The sequence below is a fragment of the Arachis ipaensis genome, chromosome B06 (genome assembly GCF_000816755.2).
Source record: "Arachis ipaensis cultivar K30076 chromosome B06, Araip1.1, whole genome shotgun sequence".
Taxonomy (NCBI): domain Eukaryota; kingdom Viridiplantae; phylum Streptophyta; class Magnoliopsida; order Fabales; family Fabaceae; genus Arachis; species Arachis ipaensis.
The window spans coordinates 124423284-124438966 of record NC_029790.2 but is presented as its reverse complement, the minus strand read 5'-3'; the positions used below and the strand labels follow the sequence as shown (position 1 = coordinate 124438966).

At 38.4% G+C, this 15683-nt stretch overlaps 3 protein-coding genes across 3 annotated transcripts; 1 reads left to right on the top strand and 2 right to left on the bottom strand.

Annotated features, from left to right (window-relative positions):
* LOC107605326 (receptor like protein kinase S.2) lies at positions 113-2979 on the top strand. The gene has a single exon (XM_016307177.2). It carries the CDS (start codon positions 374-376, stop codon positions 2831-2833), a length of 2460 nt encoding a protein of 819 aa, XP_016162663.1. The 5' UTR covers positions 113-373; the 3' UTR covers positions 2834-2979.
* Positions 3020-5073, bottom strand: LOC107605327 (probable calcium-binding protein CML22). The gene is made up of 4 exons (XM_016307178.2): positions 3957-5073; positions 3663-3862; positions 3414-3588; positions 3020-3298 (listed from the first exon to the last, which is right to left on the bottom strand). Exons 1-4 carry the CDS (start codon positions 4150-4152, stop codon positions 3207-3209), a joined length of 663 nt encoding a protein of 220 aa, XP_016162664.1. The 5' UTR covers positions 4153-5073; the 3' UTR covers positions 3020-3206.
* On the bottom strand, positions 6449-15448 carry LOC107605328 (eukaryotic translation initiation factor 4G). The gene is made up of 10 exons (XM_016307179.2): positions 15237-15448; positions 14789-15064; positions 14018-14154; positions 13686-13832; positions 13470-13537; positions 13303-13363; positions 11748-13099; positions 8759-11664; positions 7091-7285; positions 6449-7000 (listed from the first exon to the last, which is right to left on the bottom strand). Exons 2-10 carry the CDS (start codon positions 14950-14952, stop codon positions 6670-6672), a joined length of 5361 nt encoding a protein of 1786 aa, XP_016162665.1. The 5' UTR covers positions 14953-15064; positions 15237-15448; the 3' UTR covers positions 6449-6669.

The following is a 15683-nucleotide window of genomic DNA, read 5'->3' as shown; positions in this document are numbered from 1 at the left end:
GAAATTGTTAATAACGATTTAATTTAAAATAATATTTATAATTTTATTAAATCAAAATAACATTCCATAATTTAATATTACACACTCAAATCATAATTTATCTGTGTATTATAACATTTTCGCCATCATATTAAAAAAAAATCACACAAACATAATATATTGGTATATTTAAACATATTTCTAGTAGGTAGGCTCGAACTTCCAACTTCTGGATAGCTGCATTCATTTCAACGGGGATAAGCTAAACGCGTTGAAAAATATTCCCAACCACCACGATGAGAAAACAACAACGCCGTCATAATCAATATACCAAAAAGGGCCTCTTTTGTTATATATCTTTCAACTCCATAGCTCCCTCCAAAAAACCATAGCCATGCAGCTCAATCACCTCTGCATTGTTCTTCCACCAAATTCCGGTGAAATGGATCAACCTGATCAGAAGCCTTTTCAACTACCAAAGAAACAAGTCAAGGCTCCTCATCATCATAGAGGTTGTGGGAGGCAAGTAGTTTCTTTGCTCCAAGATTCTTTGAGAAAGTTATACGGCTTAAAAGGGTGGACAATTTGCAAGCATGGAGTGAAGAAAGAGAAGTGTTCCGGCGGCGGCGCGTTTCACGACATGGACGGGGTGCAAGTTTCAGCCAAGATAGGGAGGGACAACCCCAGGATTTTCAGCTATGCAGAGCTCTTCATAGGGTCCAAAGGTTTCAGCGAAGAGCAAGTTCTTGGAAGTGGAGGGTTCGGAAAAGTTTTCAAGGCGGTTTTGCCGAGTGACGGAACTATTGTAGCCGTTAAATGCTGCTTGGCGGGGAAAGGGAAGCAATTTGAGAAGAGTTTTGAAGCAGAGTTAACGGCGGTTGCGGATCTTCGCCACAAGAATCTTGTGAGGCTTAGAGGATGGTGTGTTCATGAAGATCAGTTGCATCTTGTATATGACTACATGCCTAACAGCAGCCTTGACCGTATACTCTTCCGGAAGCTGGAGAATTCGAAGACTGAGCTTCTTGATTGGGAACACAGAGTGAAAATTGTGAAAGGTTTGGCGGCGGCATTGCATTATCTCCATGAACAATTGGAAACTCAAATCATTCATAGGGATGTGAAGACCAGCAACGTGATGCTTGATTCGCATTTCAATGCCAAACTAGGTGACTTTGGCATGGCAAGGTGGCTAGAACATGAGCTTGAGTTCAAGCCGAGAAAAATATCAACAAGAATTGACAATTTCCGTTTGGGAGACACGTCGAGAATCGGAGGAACGATTGGGTATCTTCCCCCTGAAAGCTTGCAGAAAGCAGGCAATGCTACTTCGAAATCCGATGTCTTCAGCTTCGGAATAGTTCTTCTAGAAGTGGTTTCTGGAAGGAGAGCCATAGACCTCGCTTATCCAGATGATGAAATTATTTTGCTTGATTGGATCAGAAGACTCTCCGATGTAGGGAAGCTTCTGGAAGCAGGGGATACACGGCTTCCAGATGGTTCCTACAAGCTTTCAGAGATGCAGCATCTCATTCACATTGCTCTTCTCTGCACTCTCCAAGAACCGCAGCTGCGTCCCAGCATGAAATGGACTGTGGAAGCACTTTCCGACGTGTCATGCAAGTTGCCAGCCCTCCCTTCGTTTCAATCTCACCCTCTATACATCTCTTTGTCATCCGCATCGGAGACTAGTCATAGCAGCGCAAGCGGCAACAGCTTTGCTACCGAGAATAACTATCACACAGCTGCAGGGGAAACCGTATACATAACCGCTGAAAACAGAAACAGTGAGATCATGTCTTCAAGGAGCACCAATCAACAGCGGCGATTTCCTGTGCTGGAGACGCCAAGGGAAATATCATTCAAGGAAATCGTTTCAGCTACAGACAATTTTTCAGATTCAAGGAGGGTGGCAGAGCTAGACTTTGGAACTGCTTATCATGGAATCCTACATGACAATTGCCATGTTTTGGTGAAACGCCTCGGGATGAAAACTTGCCCTGCGTTGCGTGACAGATTCTCCAACGAACTCCGGAATCTAGCAAGGCTGCGCCATAGGAATTTGGTGCAGCTTCGAGGATGGTGCACCGAGCAAGGCGAGATGCTTGTTGTGTATGACTACTCAGCTAGAAGAATTCTGAGTCAAATGCTTCTCCGTCATAACAATCATAGATCCGGAGATTCTTCTGTCCTTCAGTGGCATCACAGGTATTACATATCGAAAACGCTTGCTTGTGCAGTTCTGTATCTACATGAGGAATGGGATGAGCAAGTCATTCATAGAAACATTACCTCTTCAGCTATCATTCTTGAGCAAGATATGAATCCCAGACTTGGTTGTTTTGCTCTTGCTGAGTTTTTGACAAGGAATGAACACGGCCACCATGTAATCACAGACACTAGCAAATCGGCTCGCGGCATTTTTGGCTACATGTCACCAGAATACGTGGAATCCGGCGAAGCAACGCCCGCAGCTGATGTTTACAGTTTTGGAGTTGTGGTTCTTGAAGTTGTAAGTGGACAGATGGCAGTAGATTTTAGGCAGCCGGAGGTTCTGTTGGTGAAGAAAGTTCATGAATTCGAGATGCGAAAAAGGCCATTGAAGGAATTAGCAGACAAAAGACTCAATGGAGAGTACAATGAGAAAGAACTGCTGAGATTGATAAGACTGGGAATCGCATGCACCCGCTGTGACCCACAATTAAGGCCAAGCATGAGGCAAATTGTAAGCATCCTTGATGGCAAGGACAGCTTACTCGTCGAACTGAACAAAGAGAGCAGGGAAGATTGGAGAGAAAGAAATGCAATTTCTTTGTCACTCATTAGGAGAATCCAAGCTCTAGGAATACAGTAAGAAGTTACAGAACATAATGGAGTAACCAACATGGAAACTAAATTTTGTAAAACTACACTTTCTTCTTTGTCTCTCCATCTTTTATCTATTCTGTAAGTTTATTGTCTATGAAGGTTGTATATATAACAGAAAGTTTGATGTATCAGTGTTACTCTGTAATGAAGCAGGACTCAGACTATATATATCTATCTATACACATCCTTTTTCTTTTTCTTTTTCTTTTTTTTTCTTGATTCATTGCCACAATCAAATTCTGTATCTATCCAACACACTTTTAAGAAAATGAAAAACTTTACACTCAAACATTCAGCATGATAGAAATTAAAGCAATCCTCTTAGAAGTATATCTGTTCTTACACAATACATCATGCATCTATTCATCTGCATCAATTCCAACCCATTTGATGAAACCGAAGAGGAACTCCCTGATAGTGACTTGTCCATTATTGTCCCAGTCCATTTCTTCTGCAAGGATGAGAAGACAACCAAAAAGGGATGTCAAAGCAGGTAATAACAATAACAATAACAATGGCAAAAAGAACACGAAACGACGAAGAAGGAGCATAGAAGGAAACATTACTGAATCGTTTTTCGGTGATGTGTGATGGAGATTTCTCCAAAGGGTAAGTGTCATTTAGTGTCTTCACCATATCCTTCTTGTTAATCTTCCCATCGGCATTCTTATCGAAAAACAGAAAGACTTCAATCATAGTATTAAATACTTCTCCAAGGTTTGCTAACTCTGCCTTTGATGACTGAGACAGAAACAATGAAATCGTCATACATCAGTTTCAAGATCAAGAAAACATAGTAAGTTTCTGACAATTACACTATCAAAGGATGGTTGTTCTTGTAGGAGATGGATGAGGCAAACAAGAACAATAAATTCGTTAAATTGTATGCCTTTGCTTCCATCAATATCACAATAACGGAAAAGGGTCTCAAACTCCTCCTCTTGAAGATGAAATTGCTGATGTTCTAAGAACCTTTTGAGTTCATTGGGGTCTATATATCCATTTGAGTCCTCATCTGTGAACCAACATAAACTATGTTAGTTTTGTATTGCGTTGCTGACAGGTGCGACTTATAAAGAAAAGAGAGTTAGAAAGTTGTTGGAATTTACCATACTGTTCAAACATTCCTCTTAATGTTTTCAGTTTCTCCCTAAACATAGGGAACAGCATAACTACGCTATCAATAGATTTCAATTTGGATTTTCCAAATTTGTTTTTCCTCATTTCAATTATTTTCCTTTCAAGCTTTCTATCCAGGCTGTTCCCCTTGCTTGGCTTTCTTCCACAACAGCATATGGCTCCCATTTTTCTTTGGGTGAAAACTTTTAAGAAAAAGGAAGGGGAAAAAACACATTAGACTGACACTTTTTGGAGTAAGGAACAAAGAAGTTTAAGTGAATTCAGCAAAAGATTATAGGCCGGATCATGTTTCTGAATCAAGATTAATCATCAACATCACTAATACACACAATAAATTGTTCCACTTTTAAGATTTAACAAAAATTTTAGCAAAGGATCAAACTAAGTAATTTCAACCATTGGAAAGTTGGAATGAATGAGTGATAACTTAGTGATGAAACATTAAACTCTTGAGTCATGAGGAAAGAGCTAGTTATGCTCCCTTCTTCAATGACATTCTTGTGCAATCAAATTCCCTTTAGTAAAAGATATCATCATCATTTATTTTCCTTCTTTTACTTAAGAAGTTTCTATAATAGAACAAATACATGAAAAAATATCTATAAAATAATCAGTGATTCATGTTTTTCATTCTTGCAAGTTTCTTTTTTTTGTGTGATTTTGGTCCAAAGATTCCTCAAAGCCAAACTAAGTGAAAGTAGTCCCCACTATCATTCCAATTCCCAAGTAAAAAACAACTTCACAAATATGGTTCAAAGCATCAGTAGTTATCTCCAAATTTAAAAATGGTATGACAGTAGGGACCAATTTACTAAGTTACTTCTTAAAATTCTTTTTGCACCAAAACCACGAGAAACATTTTCCACGGACCAAAATCATGAACCTAACTTTACAAATATAAAAAATTTATCTAACCCTGAAAGAACTAATAAGCACCCTATCATTGATTTTCTCTTATAATTGACCAACGCTAGGAAAAGCTGAAAAAAAAAATACTAATAAGAAAAAGAATCAAGTAAACTGTAACTTAACATGCAGAAGTCACATAAAATACATTTACTTTTTGTGAGTTGTACTGAATTCCAAATCCAACATGGGATGTAAATAACAATGAAGAGAACGAATTTAACAAGCAACACAAAATATAAAATAATAAAAAAAAAAAAAAAAAAAAAGTTTTGGAAGAGGCAAAGGAGTCCTAAGTAGGCTATGCTATTCTGTGTTGCGTAGTGTATGCATTTCGTGGGAAAAGTAAGGAGCTGAAGAATTATATAAAGAAAAGGGAAAGCTTAGTGGATTCCAAAAGAGAGATGCCATCATTACTTTGAGTGTGAGTTCTTTGAATCCCTCTCCCTTCAAGTTTCTAGAGGCGTAATTAACGAATATGTCCTTTACAGTTTAAACTCAAATTTTGTATTCACGTTCCTTTTAAAGAATTATTAGAACACCAGTGTGGTTACTAGTAGCGGATTGTTTCCTTTAATAAAATATATATTAACCATAAGTATATTAATTGATTCATTTGTTAGTTTCTATCTAGCCAACTAACTACATTGTGCAACGACAAATTTTATTATTCTAGACGGATTCATAAGTCCTATTTTTAAAAATTATTAGGGGTTTAATAGTTTCTATTTTTAAAAATCATTTCTTCATGATCCTCACACTTGTGACTTGAGTACTTGACACATTATTCGGTTACTATCTCGTAACCGGTTAGAAGAGATAATTTGACCAATAACTTTGATGAATGAAGACTAATGTAGTATTTTAGAATGATTGGTAAAGGCATTTTAGTAAATTCTTCCCTCGCAGAAATTTCATGGGTGCCTCTACTCCCATCCTTGTCTCTACTCACAGTCACAGGGACTCTCTAACTCTCTCGATCACCTTGGACCTTTGCCTTTGCACTTCGTCGCTACCACTCTGCCATCATCAATCCATAGCGACTGTCGACTCCGCTTCTAGCACTCTTAGCTTCTTTCTCTATCTCTCTCCCCTTTTTTCTTTCTCTTCTTTTTTTTTCTTCTAATGATTACGTAAATGTCAGATACAAGATTTATGAATTTATGATTTTGGAAGAATGATAGTAGAAGAAAAACGTTATGTAGCTTGGTGCTGGTGCTGTTTGAGAAAGTAAAGACAAACTGACTTTTAAAGTTTCCCTGTTTTTGTATCTTAACTTTTACCAAACAAGATGAAGACAATTTCTTGTGTGTCTCTCTAATTTTCTATCTTTGTACTTCGGTCTTGGTGTTTTATCCCGAAATCAGAGCCTAAGACACCATGTCCAAGCTGTCCCACCTAAGACAAGGCATGAATATAATAATAAAATATAGGTAGTCTCTGCCTATTTGGTATGTTTAAGGAGCTTCATGTAATATGATGCAGATGAATGTGTCGTTATATTTTCATGGACACTCGAATGATACGTGTATTGAGAAAGTAAACCCACTTGGCAGACACTATAACCAACAGCCTAAAATTTCTGCTGCTTGATTGAACCTGTTATATAATTGCATTGATGTCACAAATAATATTTGACAGAAATACCATATGCAAAATTCTCTTCACCAACCCTGATGGAGAAAACGTTTTCAGCAAATTTGAGCATCCTATAAACACTAGGCATAAATAATTTTTCCCTCTATTCCAACAGGATATTATGAGCATCTCTATCCTCTAAATAAAGTTCTCTAACTTCCTTGATTTCAAAGGTTCCGGCGGCCGGAAAGTCTCCAACCGCAAATTTGAGCTTGTCCGGATCTCACTTAAAACTGTATCGCCTTTCTCCATTTGTATGGCCTCCAAGGTGCTTCCAAGAACATCAGCTGCGAGTCCCGCTTCTAAGAGACTGCCAGGTTCCTCTCCACCGGCATGTATTAACTGCCCAATCTCATTCAAAGAGACTACATGCTCTGTTATAGCTTTGGCAAACATGCGGCCAAGAAACTCCGGTGCTTTTGGAGCATCGTTAACCGCATCTTCCAAAGTACTAAGAACAGATTCAAACCTAGACAACATTAAAAAGGATTAATAAGTAAAATTCTTTCCAAGCCAACGGATTTTCTCTACCATTAGTCACACATCAAATAAAACTAACCCTTTGATGAGCTGGGCTGGACTCAAGGTACCATCCTGAGACTTCACAAGGTTGACTAGTAGCTGAGCCAGAAGATCTCTCTCTGTGTTCTTTCTCTCGAAAGAGTCTGTGACCCAAATCGAGACCATGGAAGGATGGAAGCTTGGATTGTTCAAATCTTTAACACACAAAACAACTTCCTTCTCATCCCTAGCACTGAATTGAACAAAAAACTGTTAGATATTTGTGTGACAAAATGACTGAACAATTCTCACAGGAAACACAACTTTAGCCAAAAAAGTTTGTGTGACATATAGTGCAGGTAGTTTTGCCACCCGTAATAATTATTACATGCATAAAATGAATCTACACCATAAACATCTATCCATCAGTTATAGGAACTAGCATCACTATATCTATATATGTTATAATAAAGCAAGAAAATTAAAAATTATTCTAGCAGCAGCCTCTTCATAGCAGAAAAAATATGGTTGTGCTCATTCACATAGAGGCCTGTGTTTTAAAAATAGGTTTTCAACCCTTTGTTTTATATATACATAGCAATGATTAGCCTGAGGCTTTCGGTTCAATTTTTCACTAAATATCAAGATTAAGCAAACCAGACTAGACTTCAAGCCGGTTAAGGTATTGGTTTAGAGGTTTAATGATTCAACCAGTTTAATTGGGATTCAATCTCAATTCACACACTTACTCGCTTTATGATTTGATCAAATTTAACCCAGCTCTCCTATCTCTAAAACCATGCATTGATCTTCCCTAAGATTTAGGTAATGATACACCCAATACTCTTGTATTTTATAAATATAACACTTAACACTCTTGTCAGCATAACACTAACCTCATCAAAAGGAAGGCTTAGAAGATGACAATATCACCAAGACATTCACGATGGATTTCATGAATCGGTATAATTTCTCCTAAACTATATATTTATGCATCTATATACACTCATACAAAGATTCATTTTATACTATAGGATAAATTAAAATTATTGAAGAATTTAAGTCATTAAAAAATTTGAATTGATTATATAAGCAACAACATTTTTTGGACATGAAATCTTATAACATTAGCATAATCACTTAAAAAAAGTGAGAGGAACGCAATGACCCAAATATAACAGAAGAAACAGGAACCCAGAAAGCCTAGCTAATTAACATGATATAAATTACTAAAAGAATGGTAACAATTTTGACAGCCAAAACACTCCTTAATGCATGCTGAGGAGGAATCTTATCCAATACTACTCACCAACTTTTACATTTATTAAGTATAAATAAAAATGTTAAAAATACAAATGACATACTTTGTCCACATTTACTAACATTAGAACCTAAAGTTCAATTTCTGCACTAGCTTTATTCAAGAATCAACAATTTTCATTCTGTGCAAATAATATTTTCTTTTAATAATCTAAATCATTAAATGGGAAATGGGATATATACTTTGTCTAACTAGTATGAAGTAGAATCTTTACGTGAGAACCAAAAAAAATCCCAAGAAACTAGACATGTCAGCATACTGATGTTCATATTTCTTAGAAGTATTGTAACTTGTAAAATATTAAGCATGCTATTCAGAGTAAAAATAAAAAATAAAAATACAATTGCCTGCAAGCTGAAAAGTGAAAAGGAAGTGGAATGAAAAACCAGAAAGAGAAAGCAGTACCTATAATATTCTCTTATTGCAGCCATTGACATGTCTCGTAATCGTTCTTCTGGCCAAATCCTTTCTGAAGAAGGATTCTGGGAGACCACTGTCCCTTGCAATTGAGAGGAAGGTGAAGTTAGAACAGGTCTGTCAAAATTCCTATCTGCATTTCTCATGTCACTGTTACCATAAGTCATATTTCTCTCTTTAGCACTGGGTTGATCATAAGCGGTCGGAGCACCAAATCTATCTGGAATATATCTTGGAGCATGGTCCTCCCTAGAACTGTATGCTGAGCCCTCTGGCAAATTACTATAACCATTAAGACTTCCTGAACTTGAAACTGCAGTTGAGCCTCTTATGGACATTCCTCTAGCAAGACCCCCTTGGGGTCCCAAGGTAATTGAATCATCACCAAGTCTTTGACTCAGTGGAACTGATAGGATTCTTGCCTCATGCCTATCATCCATACGAACATCCTGTGGACCATATCCGCGAATTTGAGTAGGCAACCCTCGTACTCCACCCATTTGGGCAACAGGTGAAGGTAACATAGATGCCCCTCTTGGACCAAAATCCATGGGGTTTCTTCTTACTGGATTATTGCCCAGACCACGACCCAGCCTACCAGCTTGGGCCTGCCGCTCTTGGGTAGCATCCCTATGTACCTCCTCAATCTTCTTTGGACCTTCAACTTTCCTCCGTTGTTGCCATTTGTTCTTTCTTAAATCAATGGAATCTTTCAACATGAACCTCACCCTTGAAGATAAATTCATGTTGTTTGATAATGATTTCATCCGATCAAAATACACATCTATATGCTCCTTGGCTTTGGGATGGTCAATCATCTCCCCAATTGTACTCATGAGCTTGCACAAAGCTTCAATATCTTCTTCATCCGGATCCTGATGCTGACCCAATAACTTCCTGATGCACTCATGCATAATCCTCTCTGTCAACATTCTCTTCTTATACAGTTCTCCTATCAATCTGATATTACCCAGCATGCGTCTTCTTGCTTTGGTTCTTTTCTCCTCCCTTTCTTCATTAGACAGCTTGATCTCACCTTCATCAGCCTTGTCAGCCTCTTCCTGTTCTCTTTCACCCCTCTCAAATTCTTCCTGGCACTTGTTTAATAATAACCTCTTAAAAGTTATCTTCTCATTGTCTTCACTAAAATCAGGCAAATCAGCTGCCAGATGTGAACAGAAATTGGCATACATTTCACAGAAGGTAGGTTCCATCAAAGCCTTCTCAAATATTTGTGAGATGACACCAGTGAGAGTTACTGCATTGTCAATGTTAACTGCTTTTACCTGCTCAAAAAGCTTCTCAAAATTCTGAGGAGTTAACTTATTCAATATAGCTTTCAATTGCCTCTGCTTGGCCTCTTCCACATCTGTCACTTTACCGACCTCATACTTCTTATCAGCTTTGTGCATCATCTGCAAAGGACTTTGAGGAGAAGGAATCAAACCCCTTTGCTGGAAGCTAGAAGCACGCTGCCACCTGTCACTGTCAGAGCTGTTTCTTGGCATTCCTCCCAGATTTCCCATGGATTGCATTGGCCCAGAAAGAATCCCTCCAGCTCCAGCATATGGCAGAGGTGAGCGAGGATTCCTTAAGACACCAAAATTGCCTCCTTGAACTGGACGAAATCCTGCATTACCTCCAATACCATCCAAACGCATACCTGAATGAAAAGCATTGGAAACTTTGCTCCACTTGTCTTCCTCAGTAATAGCACCTCCACGCCGATCTATCCTAGACATCCCACCAGTCCTATCTATAATCCTTCCAGGAGAAGGATGTGGATCACGTGAACTACTAACATTGGCACCCATCAAAGACTCAGCTATGTCAGCTGTGATTTCAAATCCTTCAGGAAGATTTGTGCACTGCTCTGCAAACTTCAAAAGGAAATCTCGAGAGTACCTTTTCACTGTAACTATACAACTGTCAGTAACCTGTTCAGTTTGATCTGAAACTTCAAGTTTTGGTGTAGACATGTCAGCAGCATCCTCCCAATCATCAAGCTCAGCTTTATGCTCACTCGTTATACAATCTCGCTGAGCAGCACCAGTAGAAAACTGCTCTAAACTTTCAGAAGTAGAAACACTGTCCTCTTTCTCTGCACTTACAACAGCATCCTTCTTTTCCTCAGGTCCCTTGTACGCATTATAAAGATCAGAGGTTGATCCAGCAGCATCGGCCTTTTGAAGAATCTCTCTTCTTTTCTTTTTCCCCTTAGTAGTTTTAACCTTATTTTGCTCCAAAATTGGTCTATCCTTAGTACCTGGCGCTGGAAGAGAAACCAAACTTTCAGCAATCTCTAAACTATCTTTCAAATGTTTTGAAGTTGTTTCGGGAACATCAGCAGAGTGCTGGTCTAATGTGCCAGAACTTGCGGAAACAGCTCCACTACTGACTGCAATATCATCTCTACTCAATGAGACATCTTTAGGAGAACCCAATGCACTACAGGTAGACATGACTAAACTATCACTTGTCCTTTCACATTCTGGAACACTAGATTCATCATGTTCTTGTTTGGAACCTTGAATAGATGATATTTCAGTTTTTTCACCCATTTCTGAAACTTTATCCTTTGACAGTTTATCCTCTTGCAAAAATTCATCTAGCTCATCATTGTTATTCAAACTATAGCCAGTTTGAGCGACAGGCCCTTCAGCTGAAACACAAACAGAAAGTTCTGTAGTGCCATTGCTTTTCACTTCAGCATGAGACATACTAACAGAGGGAGTTAATAGCGTGTCTTCATCCGCAGCTGTTGCTGCTGCTATATCTTCACTGGTCACTGCGGCAGAATGGTTTGTTTTAGTTCCTACAGTTTCAGATATGACCGAAGATCTCTCAACAGCTTGGGAAGGGACATCAGCTACAGTAGGAGATTGTACGGCAACCTAGGGGGAAAAAAATCAATACTAGAAAGCAAACTAATACAGAAATAGCTAATGATGACTTGAGAACAAAATTCTTCACTTACCTGATGTTGTAATTGGCCTTTCTTCTGTACCTTCTGATTATCTTTCAAAGAATTTGACCTACTGAGAAATTCCTTCCCCTTTTCTTCATCATTAGACACAACTGAAACAGACTCAGCACTCACAGCAGAGGAAGACTTCAAAGGAGCAGTTGTAACCTCGGTAGATGCAGAAGATTGTTTTGGCAGTGAGTTCAAAACTGAAGAATCACTGGATAACTTAGACTGTTCCAAAGAAACTTCAGAGCAAATTTCAGAACCTTTCTGTGGCAAAGAGGAGTTAGCATCACCAGATGCTACTGAAGATCTAGCAGAGTGACTCCTTCGGGCACCAGAAATATTGGAATTGGCAACTGAGGAGTCCACAAGACCAGTCCCACTACTATCTTTAATAGACATAGATGTTGCTCCTGATGATGGTGAGATAACATTAAGCACATTGTGGGAAAATTCCGGAGCAGGTGGTTCAGTAATGGCAGGGATATGAGTGCCAACTTTATTAACAGGTATCGAATTATGAGATGATGAATTCATGAAACCAACATTTTGCTGACCATGGCTCACTGCATAACTAAACCTTGGTGGTTGAGAATTTGGAGTTATCTGACTACTTGTTAATGGAAGAGAACTAGGAGGTGGATAAAAGCCAGAACTTGCACTGTAGGAATTGGGTTGATAGTAAGTAATAGGATGAGAAACTGTAAATGGCTGGGCAGGTTGAGACTGAGAAGGCACACTAGAATGAGATTTAGCACCAGATGACCCACCATCTGAATATGTGTCTGCCCTTTTATCAAGCCTAAGCTCCTCATGGGTCTCAGGATGAGTTATCTTGACAGGAGTAGTTTTACGAGGAGCGAATTTTCCTCCTTGCTGTGGGGAATATTGTGGGCCAATGCTTATACCCATGCTACCTAACTGATGGGGCAATTGAGGGCTCAGTTGAGGAGTAAAACTCATGTTTTGGCTCTGATGCATGAGTCCTTGATGCATCTGGTGTGGTTGAAGGCCTGGAACAAAGACCTGTTGCTGCACTTGTGGAGCATTTCCAATTGGCAAAGGCATTGGTAACGGCATCTGTAGAGGTGCTGTTGGCATACCCTGAGATTGAATCTGAGGATTGGGACTGCCAAACTGTACAGATGCCTGTGGCTGATGATATGGCATTGCCATTGAAATTCCACTTAAAGGAACAACTGAAGGTTTCTGCATCTGGCTTCCTGGAGGCAATGATGACAACTGCATATCTTTTTTTGCCCTAGTCCCAGCATTAGATTGATCATTATTAACTATATCCTTCCTCACTGAGTGCTGCTTTGGAACAGGAGGTGCCGGTGCTGGTGCTGGTGCCGGTGCTGGTGCTGGTGCTGGTGCTCAACTAGATGGAGTATAAAATTACAGATGCACACCTTTTACTGATTTCATTTCTGAAAATAACAATTTCTAACCAAGGAAGTCAACAATTAGGTTCTCTTACCTTATGAAGGATTAGCAGCGGTCGTAAATTATATTGTAGTACAGATAACAGGGAAATGAAGAGAAGATAATAATAAGTTGCATACCTGATCACGCTTCTGCTCATCTAAATTGGGTGGAGCTGAGCTTGTGCGAGCAGGAATCTGCATATTAAAATAGAATATCATCAACTCAGCCTGAAATTCCAGGCTTTACGAAATACACATAAAGTTTGGATTACATTAAGAAATTAGCAAATAAGAAACTTACTGCCATTCCGTTAATAAAACCAGGACTAATAGATCCAAATTGGAAAGGGAAAGCCTTGGATGCATCTCCTGAGATGGAAAACAATATTCAAAATCGCTCTCAGAAGTCAAAAATAACATTTCACAACATGTTATATTTCTATCAGCCCAAACTACAATTCTGAAATATTAAGACATTCTATATATGAAGTATGAAACAACAAGGATAATAGCATACCCTTAGCAGGGGTTGTCGGAGGAGCTGAATCAGAACTCAAGGTGGGAGGTTGAGAAGTAGGAGCTTTTGGAATAGCTCTGGTGCTTCTCTGAGCATTTGACTCGGGTGACTTGACAGTTGCATTGGTAACTGGTGCATCAGATCCTCCTTTTATTCAACATGGATGAATGATGTCCATAAAGACAATCACATTTACTAAACACTCAGTCATGTAACATAACTAGGAGGCTATTATAAAATGTAATGCAAACAAATTCTACTGTATAACATAAGAGCATAATATCTACAGAAAATTTATTTTGTAAAATATGGAGAATATTGCTAAAACTTACCATGAAATTGAGGCTGTAGATGGCTACCATTTGGTATGGTCCGGTTTGCATTAATACTATTAGACTCGGTTGAACTTGCTACGGTAGGGTTTACCCTAGATTGCCCACCTTGTGCATTATTAGACTTCTTGTTAAAACTAACACAAGTAGCAGTCATAAAAAATTATCAGCATATCATTATTTAAGAAAAAAATTAAAAAGAAAGAAAAAGGAAAATAACATCTCTTGTAATTCTTTTTTATCAAAAGAAGAATTTTTTGAAGATGAAAGAAGACATAATCCTAATGAAAACAAAAAACAGATGGAAAAGCAAAACTTTCACATCACACGGAGAATTCCCTCTAGAATGATTATTTGTTCTGCAAAAAGTAGAAATCAAGCTCCCAACTTTATCCACAAATCTGCATGACACTCCAATTAAGTACAGCAACCAATTAACAATGTCATGTACTACAGCCTGCCACTAAGATTTGTCTACCTTATATTTCTTAAAAACCAGCAATGTAATGATCTGGAAGTTTATCCGAGATTCTAGGGCACTCCCAAAGATACCAAACAAAGCTTTTCTTATTGAAAAATCATCCACCAACAGAGCAAAAACGCATGTTTAACTGATTTTAAGCTCACACCACACATAACAAACCTAGTTTCCCAACCTACATCAATTCGTCAATAAATAGCAAAGAATAAAATTGATAAAAAAAATCTCTCTGCTCACTATCATCATAACCCAAAACCCCAAAAAACACAAATTTACGAACCCTAACTCACCTGCGGCTCGAGGATAGTGACGGAGAAGGTGCGGCACCGCCACCGCTGCCGCCCCTGCCGTATGCACCGCCGGAGGAGCCTCGCTGCTGATTGAAGCTGGCGGATCGCCCGGATTTTCGGTACACAGCGTCACTCTTGTCGGATTTTGATTGATTGAAGGACATATATCCCAACCCTTAATTCCTCCAAAAAATAGTTAAAAAAAAAAAGAAAAACAAAATAAAAAAAAATAAAAAAGAGGAAAAGAAAGGGGGGATTTTCCTTCCTCAACTTTTCCTGCAACCAAAGAAGCAGATCCACATCATCATCATCATCACCGAAAACAATCGCACATGAAACTCAACCTAGTTAATCACCATCATCAACCCATATGCCGAATTCCAAGAAACGATAATGGATTGGAAGAGAACAAAAAAAAAGAATTAGTTGGAATAAGAGAGTGAAGAACCTGAAGAGTGTGTTCAGTGCGTGTAAACTAGGGCTTTTTTATGGGGTGGTTATTGTGCAATTTGAAATAGTGAGATGAACGCAAGGGGTGGAAAGAAGGGGAAATCACTGGGGAAAGAGAGAGAAATCGAAGCCCAATGGGATGTGGGATGAAGCTCGTGAGATGGTAGGAGAGAGAAAACGTGTAGGAAGAGGAAGCATGGTAAAAAATAAATAAGCAAGTAAATAACTCTTTTAAAGGAAGCTCAACTTAAGACTGAGTTTTTATTCATTTTAAAATATTAAAATTTTTATAAAAAAAAATAGAGTCTATAAAACAGCAGAAATTTAGACCACAAAAGTAATCGGCTATATTTATAAGTGTTTTGTTTTTTAAACAAATTAATCCATCGTTCAAATAATCAAATTTTAAACATTTTTTATTAGAGTCAAAATTTTTTATTATAAA

What these genes read in the sequence shown, in the direction of transcription:
- LOC107605326 (XM_016307177.2), top strand. Translation starts at nt 374, where the DNA reads ATGCAGCTCAATCACCTCTGCATTGTTCTTCCACCAAATTCCGGTGAA.
- LOC107605327 (XM_016307178.2), bottom strand. Translation starts at nt 4,152, where the DNA reads ATGGGAGCCATATGCTGTTGTGGAAGAAAGCCAAGCAAGGGGAACAGC. An exon ending in AGGAATGTTTGAACAGTATG is followed by an intron (nt 3,863 to 3,956) that starts GTAAATTCCAAC and finishes GTTGGTTCACAG; the next exon opens with ATGAGGACTCAAATGGATAT. An exon ending in CATCACCGAAAAACGATTCA is followed by an intron (nt 3,299 to 3,413) that starts GTAATGTTTCCT and finishes TCATCCTTGCAG; the next exon opens with AAGAAATGGACTGGGACAAT.
- LOC107605328 (XM_016307179.2), bottom strand. Translation starts at nt 14,952, where the DNA reads ATGTCCTTCAATCAATCAAAATCCGACAAGAGTGACGCTGTGTACCGA. An exon ending in TCCGACAACCCCTGCTAAGG is followed by an intron (nt 13,538 to 13,685) that starts GTATGCTATTAT and finishes TTTCCATCTCAG; the next exon opens with GAGATGCATCCAAGGCTTTC. An exon ending in AAGGCCAATTACAACATCAG is followed by an intron (nt 11,665 to 11,747) that starts GTAAGTGAAGAA and finishes TTTTCCCCCTAG; the next exon opens with GTTGCCGTACAATCTCCTAC.